Source organism: Piliocolobus tephrosceles, chromosome 14 (assembly GCF_002776525.5).
Source record: "Piliocolobus tephrosceles isolate RC106 chromosome 14, ASM277652v3, whole genome shotgun sequence".
In the NCBI taxonomy this organism is placed as follows: domain Eukaryota; kingdom Metazoa; phylum Chordata; class Mammalia; order Primates; family Cercopithecidae; genus Piliocolobus; species Piliocolobus tephrosceles.
In genome coordinates this window covers 82,969,972-82,988,297 of record NC_045447.1, presented here as the reverse complement: position 1 = coordinate 82,988,297, position 18,326 = coordinate 82,969,972, and the positions used below count along the sequence as shown (strand labels likewise).

At 39.6% G+C, this 18,326-nt stretch overlaps 1 protein-coding gene across 4 annotated transcripts in view; it reads right to left on the bottom strand.

Moving 5' to 3' along the window:
• Window positions 1-18,326, bottom strand: part of PIP5K1B (phosphatidylinositol-4-phosphate 5-kinase type 1 beta) — a 306,667-nt gene that overhangs the window by 79,847 nt on the left and 208,494 nt on the right. For all 4 annotated transcript variants that reach the window (XM_023213233.3, XM_023213232.3, XM_023213234.3 and 1 more), the window contains 4 exons: window positions 14,483-14,694; window positions 12,682-12,765; window positions 12,515-12,563; window positions 8,207-8,291 (listed from right to left, as the gene is read on the bottom strand). In XM_023213233.3, coding sequence (XP_023069001.1) covers window positions 8,207-8,291; window positions 12,515-12,563; window positions 12,682-12,765; window positions 14,483-14,694 — 430 coding nt within the window. The remainder of the gene's footprint in view (window positions 1-8,206; window positions 8,292-12,514; window positions 12,564-12,681; window positions 12,766-14,482; window positions 14,695-18,326) is intronic.

Here is an 18,326-nt window from a genome sequence, read left to right as displayed (position 1 = left end):
TAGTTGAAGTATCTTTTTATCTGTGAGCTCTCTTTTGGAAGAACTGGTCTTTTTTCCTCTTATTTCTCTCCATGTACCCATAGTAGCACATTCGGAAATATTAGCAACTGTTTCATTATAGATCTGTCACATGTTTCAATCTCTAGCTCAAAACAGACTATTAAATTATTGAGGGAGGAACTAATCAATATTTAAAAAGCTTTCTATATCATCAGTGCTTTGTGTGGTGCTACATACATAATAGGTGCATGAGTGTTTGTTGCATGAATGCATTATTGTTCTGAAATCTTAGAACAGTTTATTTTCTTTAACAAATTAATTTAACTCTTATATTCTATGCAGGAAACTAAGCTTTAGTACTTTAGACAAATTATTCATATGGAGAATTTCAGTGAAGTTTCAACATAATGGTGACTAGTATTTCCAGGAAATATTATAGGATTTTGTGGACATTATTACACTGGCAGAATGACTCACTTGTGGGTGGGATGTAGGGATTTAAAAAGGTTAAAAAACACTGACCTCATAAAAGAAACTTGAAGACCAGGTACTATTTTCTTGGTGGGAGGGGAGTATGCCTCTAGGCATTTAGGGCTTTGAATTAACCATGGTTGACGAAACATCTTAAAGTTGTGTTTTAAAGTGTCTACTTTTCTAATAATTTAACTTCCCTTTGAAATGGTGGTGTTAGATAAAAATTCCATTCATTCATTGCATTATTCATCAAATAACGATTGAGTGCCTACTGTGTGCCAGGAAATCTGCTAAGTGAAAGTTAAGGACTTTGTGCACCAGGGAATCCATGGACGTTTATTTCCTTTAGCATTATTGTTGTTATTATTATTATTATTATTATTATTATTATTATTATTATTATTAGCATGGAAGGGTTTTAACAGAAATCAGCAAGAGCAGATTTATATTTTAAACTGATTCCTCTAGCTGCAGTGTGTGTGGGGAAATTGGATTGAATGGGTACATGATGGGAGGCAAAGAGACCTGTTTGGGGCCACAACTTTATGCAAAAAAATAATAATAAAACCTGCAAACCAAAAAAAACACAGTGGCTGAATCAGGAGAGGTATTGTGAGAGAAGGGGCTGCACTCCTGATGCTGCAGAGTGAGGACTGATAGGTGTTGCCGAGTGACTGCACGTGGGTGGTAAGCAGAAGGAAGGGTTCAAGAGATGATGCCAGCATTCTGGCTGGATAACTGGGCAGATTGTGGTGGCCTTCCATAAGATGTGGACCCAGGTAGAGAGGCAGACTCTGGGGTGGTAAGCAGCTAAATTCAATTTTGGGCATGCTGAACTTGTGGAATCCAGTGGATGCTTAAGTTCGGGGAGTGGACAGGCAAGGGGAACTGCTAGAAGAGTGGGGAGTAAGTTGCAAGTACACAGATGGTAACTGAACCCTTGGGAGAATGGGGAATTACCCAAAGTGTTGTACAAGAAGAGACCAAGTCAGAGCCTGGACCCTGAGGAACAACCACAATAAGAGTAAGCAGGGATGAAAAGGTTCCAAAGGATATCAAGGAGGAGAAGAGAGGCCGGAAGGCAACCAGGGAAGTCCTGAGTTACGAAAGACAAGTGAAGAGTATTTCACAGAGAACTGATATCAGTGGTCTCAAATGCTGGAGAGTTTTAAGAAGACTGAAAGTGGCTGGGTGCGGTGGCTCACACCTGTAATCCCAGCAATTTGGGAGGCCAAGGTGGATGGATCACTTGAAGTCAGGAGGTCGAGACCAGCCTGGCCAACATGGCAAAACCCCGTCTCAACTTAAAATACAAAAATCAGCTGGGCATAGTGGCACGGGCCTGTGGTCCCAGCTACTCAGGAGGCTGAGGCAGGAGAATCACTTGAACCTGGGTGGCAGAGGTTGCAGTGAGCTGAGATCGTGCCACTGCACCCCAACCTGGGCAACAGAGTGAGACTCCACTTCAAAAAAAAAAAAAGACTGAAAGTTGTTCAATGGCTTAAGCAATGATTGTTGATTACCTCAAAAAGAACATTTTGGGAGAGTGGTGGGATCAAAAGCCACTGGAGAACACTGAATAGTGACAAGAGATAAAAAAGTGAGACAGCAAGTGCATCCAACTCTCATCTCCAATAGGGTGATGGTAAAGGAGGAAAAAATATACCAGGAACTGGAGAGAGATGGAGTGTTGAGGAGCCTTGTTTCTATGATATAAGAGAATGAGCAGATGGAAGGATGAGCTGTGGAGCCAGAAGAGGGAGTGAATGGTTAAAATTACCCTGTAGTGGAGGTAATCTCTACAGGGATCTGTCCTGGACCTTAAGGAGAAGATCGGATCCAGTATACATGTCATGGTATCTTCATCCATTCAACAAATAAAAATAACAATATGTGCACCCTCCAAACCCACACCCCTTCACTAAGTTCTGGGGATACAGCAGTTGGCTTACAATTTTTTTTTTTTTTTTTTGAGATGAAGTCTTGCTGTGTCACCTAGGTTGGAGCGTAGCAGTGCAATCTCGGCTCACTGCAACCTTTGCCTCCCGGGTTCAAGTGATTCTCCTGCCTCAGCCTCCCCAGTAGCTGGGATTACAGGCACCCATCACCACGCCTGGCTAATTTTTGTATTTTTAGTAGAGACAGGGTTTCACCATGTTGGTCAGGCTGGTCTCAAACTCCTGATCTCGTGATCTGCCACCTTGGCCTCCCAGTCTTGGGATTACAGGCATGAGCCACTGCGCCCGGCTAGCTTACATTTAAATAAAGGAGATAGGCATTAAGTAAGTAAAACCTATAGCATAGGACCTAAAGTATAGGTCATTATAGGTCATGATAAATGTCAGAAAACATAAAGCAAGGAAAGTAGATAGGAATCACCTTTCCCACTGTAGCAGGACTATAAGCATTATCATTACTATCTACGAAATAAACAAAAGTGATAAAGTACTTGACTGTGCTTTGAAGTGAAATATCTTATTCAATAAGTGGTATTTAGGACAACAGTTAACTACCTGGGAAAAAACAAGGTTAGATCTCCCTCACTTCATATACCAAAATGAACACAACCTAGATTAAAGAAAAAAAAAAACATCAAAAACAATCCATAAAAGGTAAAAGAAAAATATGGGTGAACATGTATCTGATTCTTCAATGGTGAAGTCCTTTGTAAGCATGAGGCTTAAATAAAAAGAATCCCACATTTATGGGATGTAAGATATAAGATGACAACTCTCCCCAAATTCAACACAATCTTTATCAAACTACCAGCTACCCTTTTCCCCCCAGAAATTAACAAACATTATAAAATTCAGAGGGACATACAAGGACCCAGAATAGCCAAAACAGTCTGAAAAAGAGTAGTTGAAGGACTCACACTTCTTGATCATGAAACTTAACAATACAAACCAGAAGTAATCAGGATAGTATGGTACTGGTATGAGGGTAGGCATATTGATCAATAGAACAGATGTGAGAGTCAAGAAGTAAACCCTTAAACTTGTGGTCAATCGACTTTCTTTTCTTTTTTTTTTCTTTTTGGTCTGGTTTATGTTTTCTCATGATGATTTTCAATAAGAGTGCCAAGATAATTCAACCAGGGGAAAGAATAGGCTTTTCAACAAATGGTGGGGAAACAACTGGCTATCCACATGCAAAAGAATGAAGATAGATTCTACCTCCTATCATATACAAAAAAATTAAATCAGAATGAATCACAAACCTAAATGTAAGAGCTAAAACTATAAAACTCTTCAAAGAAAACATGAGAGTAAATCTTCATGACCTTGGGTTAGGCAATGCTTTCTTAGATCACACCAAAAGCACCAGCAACAAGAGGAAAAAAAATTGGACATCAAAATTTAAAAATTTTGTGCTTCAAAAGACACTATCAAAAAAGTAAAAAGACAACCCACAGAATGGAAGAAAATGTTTGCAAATCATATATCTGATAACGGACTTGTTTCCAGAATATACAAATAACTCTTACAACTCAATAATAAAAAGACAACTCAACTAAAAACGGACAAAGGGTTTGAGTGAGCATTTCTCCAAAGAAGATATAAATTGCCAATCAGCACATACAAGGTGTTTAATATCATCAGTCATTAGAGAAATGTAAATCAAAACCACAGTGAGATACTACTTCATACCTACCAGGATGGCCAAAAGAAAAAAAGACAGGCAATAACACATGTCAGTGAGGATGCAGAGAAACTGGAACCTGTATACATTGCTGGTGGGATTGTAAAATGATGCAGCTGCTTTGGAAAAGAGTTGATAGTTCCTTAAAATGTTATCAGAGAGTTACCATCTGACCCAGCAATTCCACTTCTAGGTATATATTCAGAAGAAATGAAAATATATGCCCATACAAAACCTTGTCCAGGAATGTTCGTAACAGCATTATTCATAATAGCCAAAATGGAAACACACCAAATATCCATCAACTGATGAATAAACAAACTATGGTATATCAATATAATGGAATATTCTGCAATAAAAAGAATAATTACTGATACATGCTACGATGCTACAAATAAATCTCAAAAATATTCTGTTAAGTGCAAAAAGCCAAACAGAAAAGTTCACATTATATGATTTATATGATATGCCAGAATAGGTAAAACCATAGAGACAGAAAGTAAATCAGTAGCTGCCAGGGGCTGGGAAGAGGATGGAATGGGGAGTGACTGCTAATGGGTATGTGGTTTCTTTATGGGGTAATGAAAATTTTCTAAAATTAGAAAATTGCCGGGCATGGTGGCTCATGCCTATAATCCGAGCACTTTGGGAGGCTGAGGCGGGTGGATTACCTGAGGTCAGCAATTCAAGACCAGCCTGGCCAACATGGTGAAACCCCATCTCTACTAAAAATACTAAAATTAGCTGGGTGTGCTGGCTCACGCCTGTAATCCCAGCTATTTGGGAGGCTAAGAAAGGAGAATCACTTGAACCCAGGAGGCAGAGGTTGCAGTTAGCCAAGATTGCGCCACTGCACTCCAACCTGAGCGACAGAGTGAAACTCCATCTCCAAATAAATAAATAAATTAATTTAAAAAATTAGAAAATGGTGATGATTGCATAACTTTGTGAATAAATCAAGAATCATAAGCCTGTATGCTTTAAAAGGGTGAAGCGTACACATCTTAATTATATCTCAATAAAGCTATTATTAAAAAATAGATAATAAAATCAAAAATCAAAATGGGAAAATGTCAATAGATTTGATTACCTATGAGTTAAAAAACTTGTTCCATTAAAAACCTGATGCATTCTCCAAACTGGAAAAATCTGTGACACATGCCATATTTTATGAAACTGAAGATGCCATTGATCGTACCATTAATTTATATGCCCCTAAGAAAGAAAAACCTCCCAAGATGGGGAGTCTCCTAAGGGAGGCTCACCAAAGCTGGAACATTAAAGGGCTGCATCCTCCAAAATGCACCAGGGGTTGCAGTGAAACCCATGTTTTTCCAATCTTGGCACAGGGCTAAGAAAGGTGAAAAAATCTTTCTTAAAAATTGGAACCAGAGCAGGGCGCAGTGGCTTAAGCCTGTAATCCCAGTACTTTGGGAGGCTGAGGTGGGTGGGTCGCTTGAGGCTAGGAGTTCAAGACAGCCTGGCCAACATGACAAAACACGATCTTTACTAAAAGCAAAAACCAGCTGGGCGTGGTGGTGCATGCTTGTAATCCCAGCTACTCGGGAGGCTGTGGCAGAAGAATCGCTTGAACCCGGGAGACAGAGGTCGCAGTGAGCCAAAATCGTACCACTGCAGTCCAGCCTGGGTGATAGAGTGAGACCCTGTCTCAAAAACAAAAACAAAAACAAAAACAAACAAAAAAAAGGAACCACAAGCTGGTATTCATGTAAGCTTGCAGTCTCAATAAACACTATCTTATAGTCTATTCTAGGCCAAAGAAACCTTAGGCAAATAATTTATGGTGATGTCAATTTGACAGCAATTTTAAGACACCATTGGGAGAGTCAAATGTGGAAGAAAGTTTCCCTTAGAGTGAAAATAAGGTTAAAAAAGGGGTTAATATCTTTACCACATGGAACTGATATTAATAATTTGGAAAAAAAACACCCAATATAAATGGTCAAATGTTACAAAGCTCAATTCTCAAAGGAACTATAAATGGCTAATAAACATGAGTAAGGGTTGAACCTTACCACTACTTAAGAAATGCAAAATCAATCAATCAGATAACATTTTTTACTTATCAGAGTGGCATAATTTAAAACCACAATGCTGGCTAATGGCTGGTAAAATACAGGCTCTCATGGGAGCCTTCTGTGGCACAATCTCTCTGTGCAGTTACGTGCATTTTATTATCCTAGTACCCCTTTCTTGGAATCCATTCTGAAGAAATAATCCTAAATTTGGACACAACATTTGTCTGAAATTATGTTCATAAACTAGTAAGAAATAGAAAAAGGAGAAACAATGTAAATGCCCAATACTGAAAGAATGATTAAATAGATACTGGCAAAAAAAATAGATTATATCACACTCATATAATTTTAATGTGTTGCAATTTCAAATGGTGCCCTGTAGAATATACAATGATATGGAAAATATAACATTATAAACTATTCGTGTTATAATGCTATGTGAAAAAAGAGTACTATACCTAAAATTGTGTACCATTATGCTATCATTTTAATGTAAATACATAAAGCATAGAAATAAAGATTGGTAGAAAGTACATCAAAATATTAGCAGTGGATATCTCCGGGTTGTGGTATTTCAAGAATTTTCATTTTTTTTCATCTTTTTGTATTTTCCAAAATTTTTGCATTGCAAGTATTTGACTTTCATTAATTAAAAAATCTCCGATAAATATTCCCAGGAAAATTTGTCTTATTTAAATATAAAATATGAACATTCTATTTTTTCAGTTGTGTGTGGCTAAATTATCATGTTTTAGTTTATGAAATTGGATCACAGAATAGCAAAATGATAGAACAACTATATATAGGGTTATTTTCTCCTTTCACGTCTTAAAAAATACCCATAGATATTAATCATAGAAAATTTAATAAATATCAATGTAAAGGAAAATAAGAGCCCACATACTCCCTTGATCTGGAATAAGCATTGTTAGTTTTTGGTTTAGTTTCCTCTTCTGTTTCTAGTTACTCAAGGTTTAAAGTTAGGGTATTGATTTGATATTTTTCTTTTTTCTTTCTTTTTTTTTTTTTTGAGATGCAGTCTCACTCTGGTGCCCCGGCTGGAGTAGAGTGGCATGATCTTGGCTCACTGCAACCTCTGCCTCCTGGGTTCAAGCAAGTCTCTTGCCTCACCCTCCTAAGTAGTTAGGATTACAGGTGCATTCCACTACCCTGGCTAATTTTTGTATTTTTAGTAGACACAGGGTTTCACCATGTTGGCCAGGTTGGTCTTGAACCCCCGACCTCAAGTAATCTGCCCGCCTCAGCCTCCCAAAGTGCTAGGATTACCGCGCCCGGCCTCCTTTTTTTTTTTTTTTTTTTTTTTAAGGTAAGAGTTTACAGCTATAAATTTTCCTCTGAGCAATGCCTTCACAGCATCCCACAAATTTTTGGTAGGTTTGTTTTCATTTTCATTCATCTCTGAGGTTTTTCTAATTTCCTTGTAATTTCTTCTTTAACTCATTGGTAGTTTAAGAGTGTGTGGTTTAATTTTCAAATACTTGTCAAGTTTTCAGTTTTCACTGTTTATTGATTCATTCCATTGTGATCAGAAAAGATACTTTGTATGATTTCAGTCATTTAAAATTTATTGAGACTTGTTTTGTGGCCTAACATATGATCTAGCCTGGAGAATGTCCCATGCGAATAACTGCTGTTTTGTATATTCCATTAGAATTCTGCTGTGCATTTAAGGTATACAGACTGATAACTACATATAAGGTGAATACATCTATATTTAACAAACTAAATGTGCTGCTAACACATCTTTTTTATTGATTGCATACTATTCCATTATTTGACTGTATCATAATATATTTAACCAATATGTTATATCGTTGGACATTTAGATAGCTTCTAAATTTTTTCACCACTAAACAGGACTCTAATGATTAGGACATCAATAAACACCAGACTGGGTTACTTAACCATAATTACTAAGTGATAACTGCTGCAGGGAGAGAAATGCGTTAGTTCTTCCAGTAAAAATTTTGCAAAGATACATAATGACATTAGCTACTAAAAGTAAAAAAAAATTTTCATAAGAATCTTACCTTGAATTTTCTTGAAAACTCTGGAATTCATGAACTTTAGAAATCTGTCTGCATAAAAGCTTGGTCTATGAACGGAAACAGTGTCCTGAAAAGACAAAAAACAGGATCACAGGGTCACCTCTTAGTGCTCATTTCAAGTCAGAAGAGAGATCTATGCAATTGGTTCTCTGTCAGCCAACATTCTTAACCAAAGGTGGCCCACAGATAGAGAACAGGAATGCCCTGTGTCCCGCGGGGGCCAGGAGTCTGGGGCTGAGGAAGGAGGGCATAGATTCAATCGGAACGAAGATTCTAGACGCTCAAGACCAAACCGAGCAGGGGAGAGTCAGCAAAAAAACTGTGCTACATCAATCAAAACAGCTGTCCTCATTCACAACATTGTGTCCCGGGAGGAATTTTTAATTTCTTTTTTTACATACAGGCAATCAGTGCATCAAGTGTCATCTGGAATGAAGGGTAACTCCCTTAATCATGAACAAAAATTGGGGACATAAACAAAACTATCCTAATGTAAGAGTGACATTGACGTTTAAGCTAAAAAATAGTTCTAGTCTCATCTCCCAATAACAAGGTGAGGAGATGCTAGGAGGATTCCTAGGAGACAAGGCTAACAGATGACTCCTTTGCCCTGAATTTTCTGCTGATTGCGTAGAGTTGAATTGAATTAAAATGTTAACGCCATTCTTCTCTCGTGCTTGGCGGGAGTCTTTAGGGTTGAAGGGTTATTTGATTACAAATCCAGGAAAGGGGGTGGATGAAGGGAAAGGGGATAGATGCAGGAGCTAATTTTCTATGTTTATTTAGTAATCATTTATCCAAATCATGTATCTAAGCTGTACACTTGCAGACATAGTAAATTTGCTTCTATAATGCTTCATTTTGAATTCAGGTTTATGGACTCCAATAGAGAAATTTCTTTTCTTTTTTTTTCTTTTTTTTTTTTTTTTGAGACAGTCTTGCTCTGTCGCCAGGCTGGAGTGCAGTGGCGGATCTCGGCTCACTGCAACCTCCTGCCTCCCGGGTTCAAGTGATTCTCCTGCGTCAGCATCATGAGTAGCTGGGATTACAGGCACCCACCACCACACCCGGCTAGTTTTTGTATTTTAATAGAGAGGTTTTTACCATGTTGGCCAGGCTGGTCTCAAACTCCTGACCTCAAGTGATCTGCCCTCCTGGGCCTCCCAAAATGCTGAGATTACAGGTGTGAGCCACTGCGTCTGGCCCTGCTACATCTTTTAAAATGTACTCTTTCTGGCCTGAAGTGGACACATTCTTCCAACAAGGTAGTAATTTAGAAATAGCAGTAGAGGCCGGGCGCGGTGGCTCAAGCCTGTAATCCCAGCACTTTGGGAGGCCGAGACGGGCGGATCACGAGGTCAGGAGATCGAGACCATCCTGGCTAACACGGTGAAACCCCGTCTCTACTAAAAAATACAAAAAACTAGCCGGGCGAGGTGGTGGGCGCCTGTAATCCCAGCTACTCGGGAGGCTGAGGCAGGAGAATGGCGGGAACCCTGGAGGCGGAGCTTGCAGTGAGCTGAGATCTGGCCACTGCACTCCAGCCTGGGCGACAGAGCGAGACTCCGTCTCAAAAAAAAAAAAAAAAAAAAAAAGAAAGAAAAAAAGAAATATCAGTAGAAGGCAAGGGCCTAAGGGGTATCCATAGAAGATCAAGGTTCAGCCCTTGCCTATAAAGAGAAGTTACGTTATTGTTCCCTTTGGCATGAATAAACACTATTTAAGTAAGAGCCATGTCTGAAAACAAACAAAAATAAGTTCATGATATATACAGCACAGAAATTTTCATTTAAAAAAAAAAAAAAAGAAAAACAAATGATAGGTTTATTTATTTATTTATGTATTTATTTAGAGATGGAGTCTTGCTCTGTCGCCCAGGCTGGAGTGTAGTAGCACAATGTTGGCTCATTGCAACATCTGCCTCCTGGGTTCAAGTGATTCTCTTGCCTCAGCCTCCTGAGTAGCTGGGATTACAGGCATGTGCCACCACGCCAGGCCAATTTTTGTATTTTTAGTAGAGACGGGGTTTCGCCATGTTGGCCAGGCTGGTCTCGAACTCCTGACCTCAAGTGATCCGTCTGCCTTGGTCTCCCTGCAAAGTGTTGGGTTTTAAATAGACAAAGGTGGGGGACCCTTAGAAGCACCTGGTCAGTACAAGACTAGACGATTCAGATCCATCGGGTAACAGGAAACTGAAATGGTCTCAGAAAACAGGAGGGGAATGGAATGAGGGTATTCACTCTCTCCCCTTCAACGTTCAAGGTACTATGTATGCAGTCCCTTCCTTTCTCAGCTTGAAGGAAACATAAAATTAACCTACCATACTGACCTTCTTTCATAGGAGGAATTTTTGATTTGAGTAAGATTGAGGTTAATTCTTTTTTTTTTTTTTTTAATTAAAATTTTTCTTTTAGAGACAGGGTCTTGCTATATTCAAGACTGGATTTGAACTCCTGGGCTCAAGCGATCATCCTGCCCCAGTCTCTTGAGTAGCCAGGACTACCAGCACATGCCCCTACACCCAGCTTAGAGGTTAATTCTTGGAAATAAATGTGTGAACCTGCTGTTTATTTATTTTTTATTTTTTATTTTTTTTTGAGGCGGAGTCTCGCTCTGTCGCCCGGACTGGAGTGCAGTGGCCGGATCTCAGCTCACTGCAAGCTCCGCCTCCCGGGTTTACGCCATTCTCCTGCCTCAGCCTCCAGAGTAGCTGGGACTACAGGCGCCCGCCACCTCGCCCGGCTAGTTTTTCTATTTTTAGTAGAGACGGGGTTTCACCGTGTTAGCCAGGATGGTCTCGATCTCCTGACCTCGTGATCCGCCCGTCTCGGCCTCCCAAAGTGCTGGGATTACAGGCTTGAGCCACCGTGCCCGGCCAAACCTGCTGTTTAAAAGTGCATTCTGACTGAAGTCAGTCCTTAGCCGGTGGACAAAATGTAGATCTTTCATGCTGAAAGGTTATTAACAGTCTTCCACAGAACTGAGAAATTATGTGTTCCTTTCCAAAAAAGACGAAGAATATCATCTATAATTTATTCTCTTTCAAAAGAAAGTATCTGCTAACATCTTAAGAGGAAATGTGTGACCAAATCCTTGACGAAAATATTCTTTGGAATTGCTACTTCAAGTTATTAACTTAGGCCAATAAATATTGTTAGTAGCAGGAAGTAGAAATCTAATGTCTAGATGGAACTCGGTGTGTGTGTGTGTGTGTGTGTGTGTGTGTGTGTGTGTGAGAGAGAGAGAGAGAGAGACAGAGACAGAGACAGAATGTGAGAAAGAAGGAGAGAGAAAGGTGGGAGAAACTGCTCTTTGATAACTGATGTTTTTCTTCAGTTACATCAATTAAGACATTCTCGGCTTACACCTGCAATCCCTGCACTTTGGGAGGCCGAGGCAGGTGGATCACCTGAGGTCAAGAGTCCGAGACCAGCCTGGTCAACATGGTGAAACCCTGTCTCTACTAAAAATACAAAAATTTGCCAGGCGTGGTGGCACACGCCTGTAGACCCAGCTACTTGGGAGGCTGAGGCAGGAGAATTGCTTGACCCCGGGAGGTGGAGGTTGCAGCAAGCCGAGATCGTACCACTGCACTCCAGCCTGGGTGACAGAGCAAGACTCTGTCTCAAAAAAAAAAAAAATAATAATAATAATAAAAAAGACATCCTCAGGCAGCCAGCATATATAAATGTTGATGCAGAAATACATACCAATTAAAAATTTTCACTTTCTGTGTCTGTATTTGTTAGGCATTGTGTTGAACACTGAAATGCATTATTTTGTTCCATGCTCACACCAGGCACGTGTCATTACTATCCCCCTGGTATAGGTGATAAACAAGGGTAAGAGGCCACATAACCAGCACTGTGCCTGGTCACATGGTTAGTTCAGCAGTGAATGCAGAGTTCAAATCCAGGCTGTTCACCATCAGAGTCAGGGCTCACACTTACTGTAGCTTGGTTGTGTGAGAACTTCATTTCAACTGCCTTACTAATCATCCCTACAAAAAAAGACCCTCTCAAAGTTAGGTCCTTTGGATTTCACACAGACACAGATATCATTTTGTTTTTCTGGCCGCTAGGCTGGATGTCATATATTTGAATAGTTATTCAAATTTATGTTGTCTTTATTCTCAAATTTGAACTGATCTACTAGCCTAAGATTCTGAGTTTATAAAGACTGTTGTTTCATTTCCTCTTAGAGTGTAGCAACACAGTTTTCTGCACATACTCTGAAGTCTCTGAGAAAGCAGAAATATATACAGTGTAATAAGGAAAATAAGTCACTTACCCCATCATAAACAAGAGCTTTCCAGGAATGTTCTAACTTCTTCATTAACCTAAACATCCATGGAAAAATTAAAAAGATAATGTAAAATCACTCTCAGGTGGTGATTTTTCAGAAGCTTTTGTAGATTGATTTGGAAATAATAAAAGACCACTCCTCAAACTTCTTACCTATACGATTGTAGAATGTCAATAATGCCCATAAATAAAAGTAGCTTTTCTCCCCTATGGCTTTTAGCTGGAATGCCTCCCATTCTGTTGATAGAGCAAAAGAGAAAATATTTGATTACATATTATAAGAATAGAAAGTTAAAAAATCATTTCTAATAAATAGACTGAAAATAAAAATAGACCATTTTTAAGAATTCTGGGCTATCTCCCACTCATCTTTTTTTTTGTTTGTTCTTTTCTTTTTGTTTTTTGGGCATCAGTTAAGGTCATCCTGGGAATCCAGAATGATGTATTAATACATCCCTACAAAGGAGAATAATATGATAACTGCTAACTCTGAAAAGCTGGATGGGAAGAATTCAATTTAAAACTTGTTCCTACTTTAAACTATGAGCAAGAATTTTTAGACCATTATAAAATATTCCTTTTAAAAAATGCAATACTTTTTTTCTGATCACAAGAGTAATGTATATTTACTTTTAAAAATAAAATACAGAAAAACACAAAGGAAAAATATAATTAAACAGTTATTCCTAGGATGCAAAGATAACTACTATTGACCTCTGGTACACTTTTCTAGTATATATGTATATGTGTGTGTGTATTAGTTGAGAAGGGGTATTATTTATTACATTTTTTACTTGCTAAATGATAAACATTTCCTTATATTCAATGCTAATGTGGTTTTTAATAGCCTTATTGTATTTCACTGATACAGGATAATTTAACTGATTATTGGACATTTAGATTGATTTGCAAGAAATAACTTTTCAAAAAAGATTTAATATGTGTTAATTTCCTTTACAAAAGTGAAATATGCCTATGGTTTAGTCATTGTTGGAGAATTCTAGAAGGCAGGCATTTATGGCCGTGGAAAATGATTTATTTCTTCCAGTCTCCTTGCTCAGCTAGTACACATACCTGATGCAGTCTACCATTTCAATAACTTACTTTGGTTGCAACTGTTTCTGTTAGTCAATATGCACTTTATACATGCAAATTAATCCTGTAGTTACTATCACATCTGGCTGAGGTGAGAGACCACGTCTGCCAGGGTGCAAGACTAGAAAAACAGAATCCCTTAGGCAGATAAAAAGCTCTGAATTGTGAACATCATTCTCATTGTGTATTTGCTTAAAACCTCTTTATTCAGGCTGGGCTCAGTGGCTCATATCTATAATCGCAGAACTTTGGGAAGCCAAGGCAGGTGGATCACATGAGGCCAGGAGTGTAAGACCAGTCTGGGCAACATGGTGAAACTCCATCTCTACTAAAAATACAAAAATTAGCCAGATGTAGTGGTGCATGTTTGTAATTCCAGTTACTTTGGAGGCTGAGGCAGGAGAATCGCTTGAACCTGGGAGGTGGAGGTTGCAGTGGACTGAGATGGCACCACTGTCCTCCAGGCTGGGTGACAGAGGGAGACTCTGTCTCAAAAAAATAAAAAATAAACAATAAAACATGTTTATTCAAATTCAAAGTTTATTCTTTCCTCTTGCGGTGAATGTTTTGAATATGTAGTTAATGGGGACAAAAACATTTTCAGCCATTGTTTAAAAAAAAAAAAATGGAGTCATTTGAAAAAAGAAACCAAGTGGGTGAAGGAGTAATAACTGGAGGAACTGTCACTCATCTAGTTACCTTTAAATGAATAGAAATGGAGACCAGTTTAACCCATTTTAGCACCAAGTAGAAATTAGTTCCTGGAGTCCCACCCTAAGGTGAATGTGACTGTCTATAATTACCCAGTGACGTGGGCTACCACAATCAAGGGGGTGGGTGGGTGTGTGGCTGTACTTACGTGTCTGGGTTCTCTGTGATTATCCCATCTCCAGATTTCCCTGGACCCTGGATAGATTCCATGGCTGTTGAGTAGAGAACCTTCTGCATCCCAGGCCGCTTAGCATCAGGCACATTTTGTGAGGTCTCCTCCTCTTTCTCTTTGAGGGAATGGTCCAGGAAATGAATTCCCAACAGAAGGCTATAGTCCATGATCTTGAAGCTTTCCAGTACCTGAATGAGAAAAAGAACCAGGAAGCCAGTCAACCCAAAGGCCTGTTCGTCTCATCTACTCATTATCAGAGAGCTCTAGATATACAGACACACAGCTCCTGTTATTCCTCCCAGGGTGGTGGCTGAGAGATGAAGAATCAAAATAAAATCACTTGAGGTTATTATTAGGCCACATGCAGGAAGGATTATCATAATGGCTCCTAGATGGGAATTTTATGCAAATCTGAAACAAGCACATGTTTTCTCAACCCTCCATAAAAGTTTCGCTAATAGCACGGATTGAGTGCTTTCCATGTGTCAGTGTTACAAAGCTCATTTGCATTCAGTCTTCTCAACAACTCTATAAGCTAGGTACTACTATTGTCTCTGTTTTACAAATGAAAAACTGGAGGCACAGAGAGACAGGGTAATCTGATCAATATCACACAGCACATAAGTGACAGAGACCCAAGCAGTCAACTCCAGTGTCCACACTCTTAAGCAGTAAAGCAGAGAAACCAACAACCAATAGTTTCTACAAGCTTGTAATCTTCCTCAGCATGAAGACACAGCTAGAACGTGTCTTTGTCTGAATTCTGTTCTCATAATCTTAAACTTGTTGGAAGTTAGTGGTTTTCTTCTCAAAACCTTTTTTTTTCTTTTCTTTTCTTTTTTTTTTTTTTTGAGACAGAGTCTCGCCCTGTCGCCCAGGCTGGAATGCACTGCTCACTGCAACCTTCGCCTCCTGGGTTTAAACGATTCTCCTGCCTCAGCCTCCTGAGTAGCTGGGACTACAGGTGCCCACCACCATGCCCAGATAATTTTTGTATTTTTAGTAGAGATAGGGTTTCGCCATGTTGGCCAGGCTGATCTTGAACTCGTGACCCCGTGATCTGCCTGCCTCGGCCTCCCAAAGTGCTGGGATTACAGGTGTGAGCCACCGCGCCCAGCCCTCAAAGTCCGTCTTTCGAAGGTGCCGTTCAGTTTCCTGTCGCAAGTCCTTTAAAGTCATATAATCTCAACAAAGCATAGTATTTCATGTTTAATTATCCACTCAGCAGACAGTAGGGAGGCAAGGGAATTAAAAATAGTTGGATGCAGCCAGACAAAAGAGATGGCAATGCTCTGAAAAAATGACAGGAGACAAGGTCTAGGTCCGAGTCTGTTGAGATGGCTTCAGGGTATAGGTGGAGCTTTGACACTGTGGACCTTTTCAGAGGGAAGAGCAGTGTTCAGGAAGAAGCCTGCAAACGGGGTGTTTTCCTCTATGATAAAGTTCTTTTTCTACTAGTCTGTATGATTCTCCCCTACAACAGACTTCTTAATACCTGGTATTTCTCACACAAAGCTGCGCAGAAAAGTAAGACAACTCTGGTTGTCAGAACTGCTGTCTCTTGAACCAACATGAGAAGCTGTTCCTGTACGTTAGCTGGGAAACACTTGAAGGATCATAGCCTATAGATCATTGTTTAGGGATAAAATAATCCAGAATTTCTTATGCTTCTTGTTCTTGCTCAGCCCAACTGCCTTTTGATATTTATGATATAGTAAAGAGGGGATCAGGCCTGAAGATTCAGTTACCTGTGGCTGCCACTTCATGGATGCCACCTGAGAAAAGGCTTTGTGAATGATGGCATATGGCCTTTGAAAAATATGGTTATTCTGCATTATAGGCATCTTTGCCATCAATGAGAACTGAGAGTGCCCTGCAAATGAATATCAATTATTCCAGAGGGTTCACGCTTCTTCTCTCAAAAAGTCAAGTTCAGAAGGGAGTCAGGCAGGAGCTGAGAGTAGAATCTTATCACTTAAGAGGTTTGGGCTGTGGGATTTTCTAACCCAAGTGATCTAAGAGTGGCCTGATAACAATGTGGAACCAGCCTTCCTAATGGAAGGAGGAATGATGTCAAGATTGGAGGAGGAAGGGAGGGGTGATGGGAAATGCTTCTTACCACCGATCCAATGCTTGAGTACCAGACCCTTTGGCTGGTTCTCCATGGAGGTGTATCAGTGCCTCACTGCACCATACAGTAGCACAGACCATGGGAGAAAGAAAGACTGTTTTACGTCAGGAGCACTGAGGGCCAGACTCTTAAAAGAAAACACTAACAGATATTGGATACTTTCTTCAGACGGAAGTAAGTGGTAGAAGGGCCTTAACCTTTCTAATTCTCAATCATACTGAAATGATGGCTTGGGAACAGTACCCACCCAGACAGCTTCATCAACTCTTCACAATGAATGACCATCTGCAGATGCTAATTTCCCTACTCACATTTATCAGTGCTAGTGCTTCCTTCCTTGGAGAGACTTGGATAAGGACATGGGGGACGGGCGATGAAGAGCATGGACTCTATGACCTTAGGCAGGTCACATCATCTCCTGTGTCTCAGTTTCTTCATCTGTAAAATGCTGACAATATTACCTATCATATAGGGTGCTTGTAAAAGTTAAATGTGGCAATGCAAGTCAAGTGCTTAGAAAAGTTCCCAGCATAAAGTGTTTAATTAATTGCTAGCTCTTATCACCATGATTATAATTCACGGTAACTTATCCCTCACACTCGCTCAAGAGACAACAGGTGTGAGCTTGAAGTAAACATTCCTAGAATTATACTTCTGAAAACAAATGTCACTAAATTAGCCAACAAAAATAGAACCGTACGTATTGCTGGCCTGCTTACCAGTGTCATTTTGGCAAATCCCAATTCCTTTAGAAGCTCTGGGTTTGTGGATACCAAGGGGTATGGCCTGGATGGCTGACAACGCAGGAATTTTCAATTGGCAAAAACACAGTCTTGTGCCCTGCACAGCCCAAAGCACCCATTTGTCAGTTTCCTCCAAAGCAGTAAGCTGGCTTCAAAAGCAAGTTGTAATAAGACTCCGACAACACTGTAGATGTTCCTAACAGGCACCCAGAATCGTTTATTCAAGTTAGCAGTGGTCAAGCTTAAAAGCATTCCTGACACCATGGTTTTCCCCTGCAGAGTATCCATGAATTAATTCTGCTTGTTAAAAAGCTTTTTTTTTTTTTTTTAAAAAAAATGTTTTTCTTATATTGTCATGCAATATTCAACCTCTGCAAAGCATTCTTCTCAGCAAAGCATCCATGAATTGTTAAGAATTTTTTTAAAAAAATGGAATACTTTTTCTCTTATTTTTCTTGCAATATTCAACCTGAACCGTGTGTTTTGTACTTGCAGTCTTTCTCCCTGCCCAAGAACAGGCCTAAGAGAACTGGGCAATTTTATAGGTGAGACAAAGTCAGGCTGTGTGGTCCAACCTGAAGTATTGAGTATAGTAAGACAGTATTCTGATGCTGTAAGGGGCCCATTTTGTTTTTTTTTTTAAGAATAAATTCCAAGAGAGAATTAACTTTTGAAAAAGTGATAAAAAATATTAAAAACAGCTTCATCTCCTCTGTGCTCTTCTATTGGATTGCCAGCATTTGGAAAGGGGGCTGAGTCGTCCTTGTGAGGCTAGGGTGCTGAGCTGTCCTTGTGAGGCCAAGACCCCTACTTTCAGAGTGGAAGGCTTAAAAAAAAATTCTATTCCCATATGTGGAAAGCTGACCATTGCAGTTAGAGTTCGGGTTAGGAAAAATCACCATCGATTAAGAAATCTGAAGGAACAAAAAGAGAAATGTATATGCAT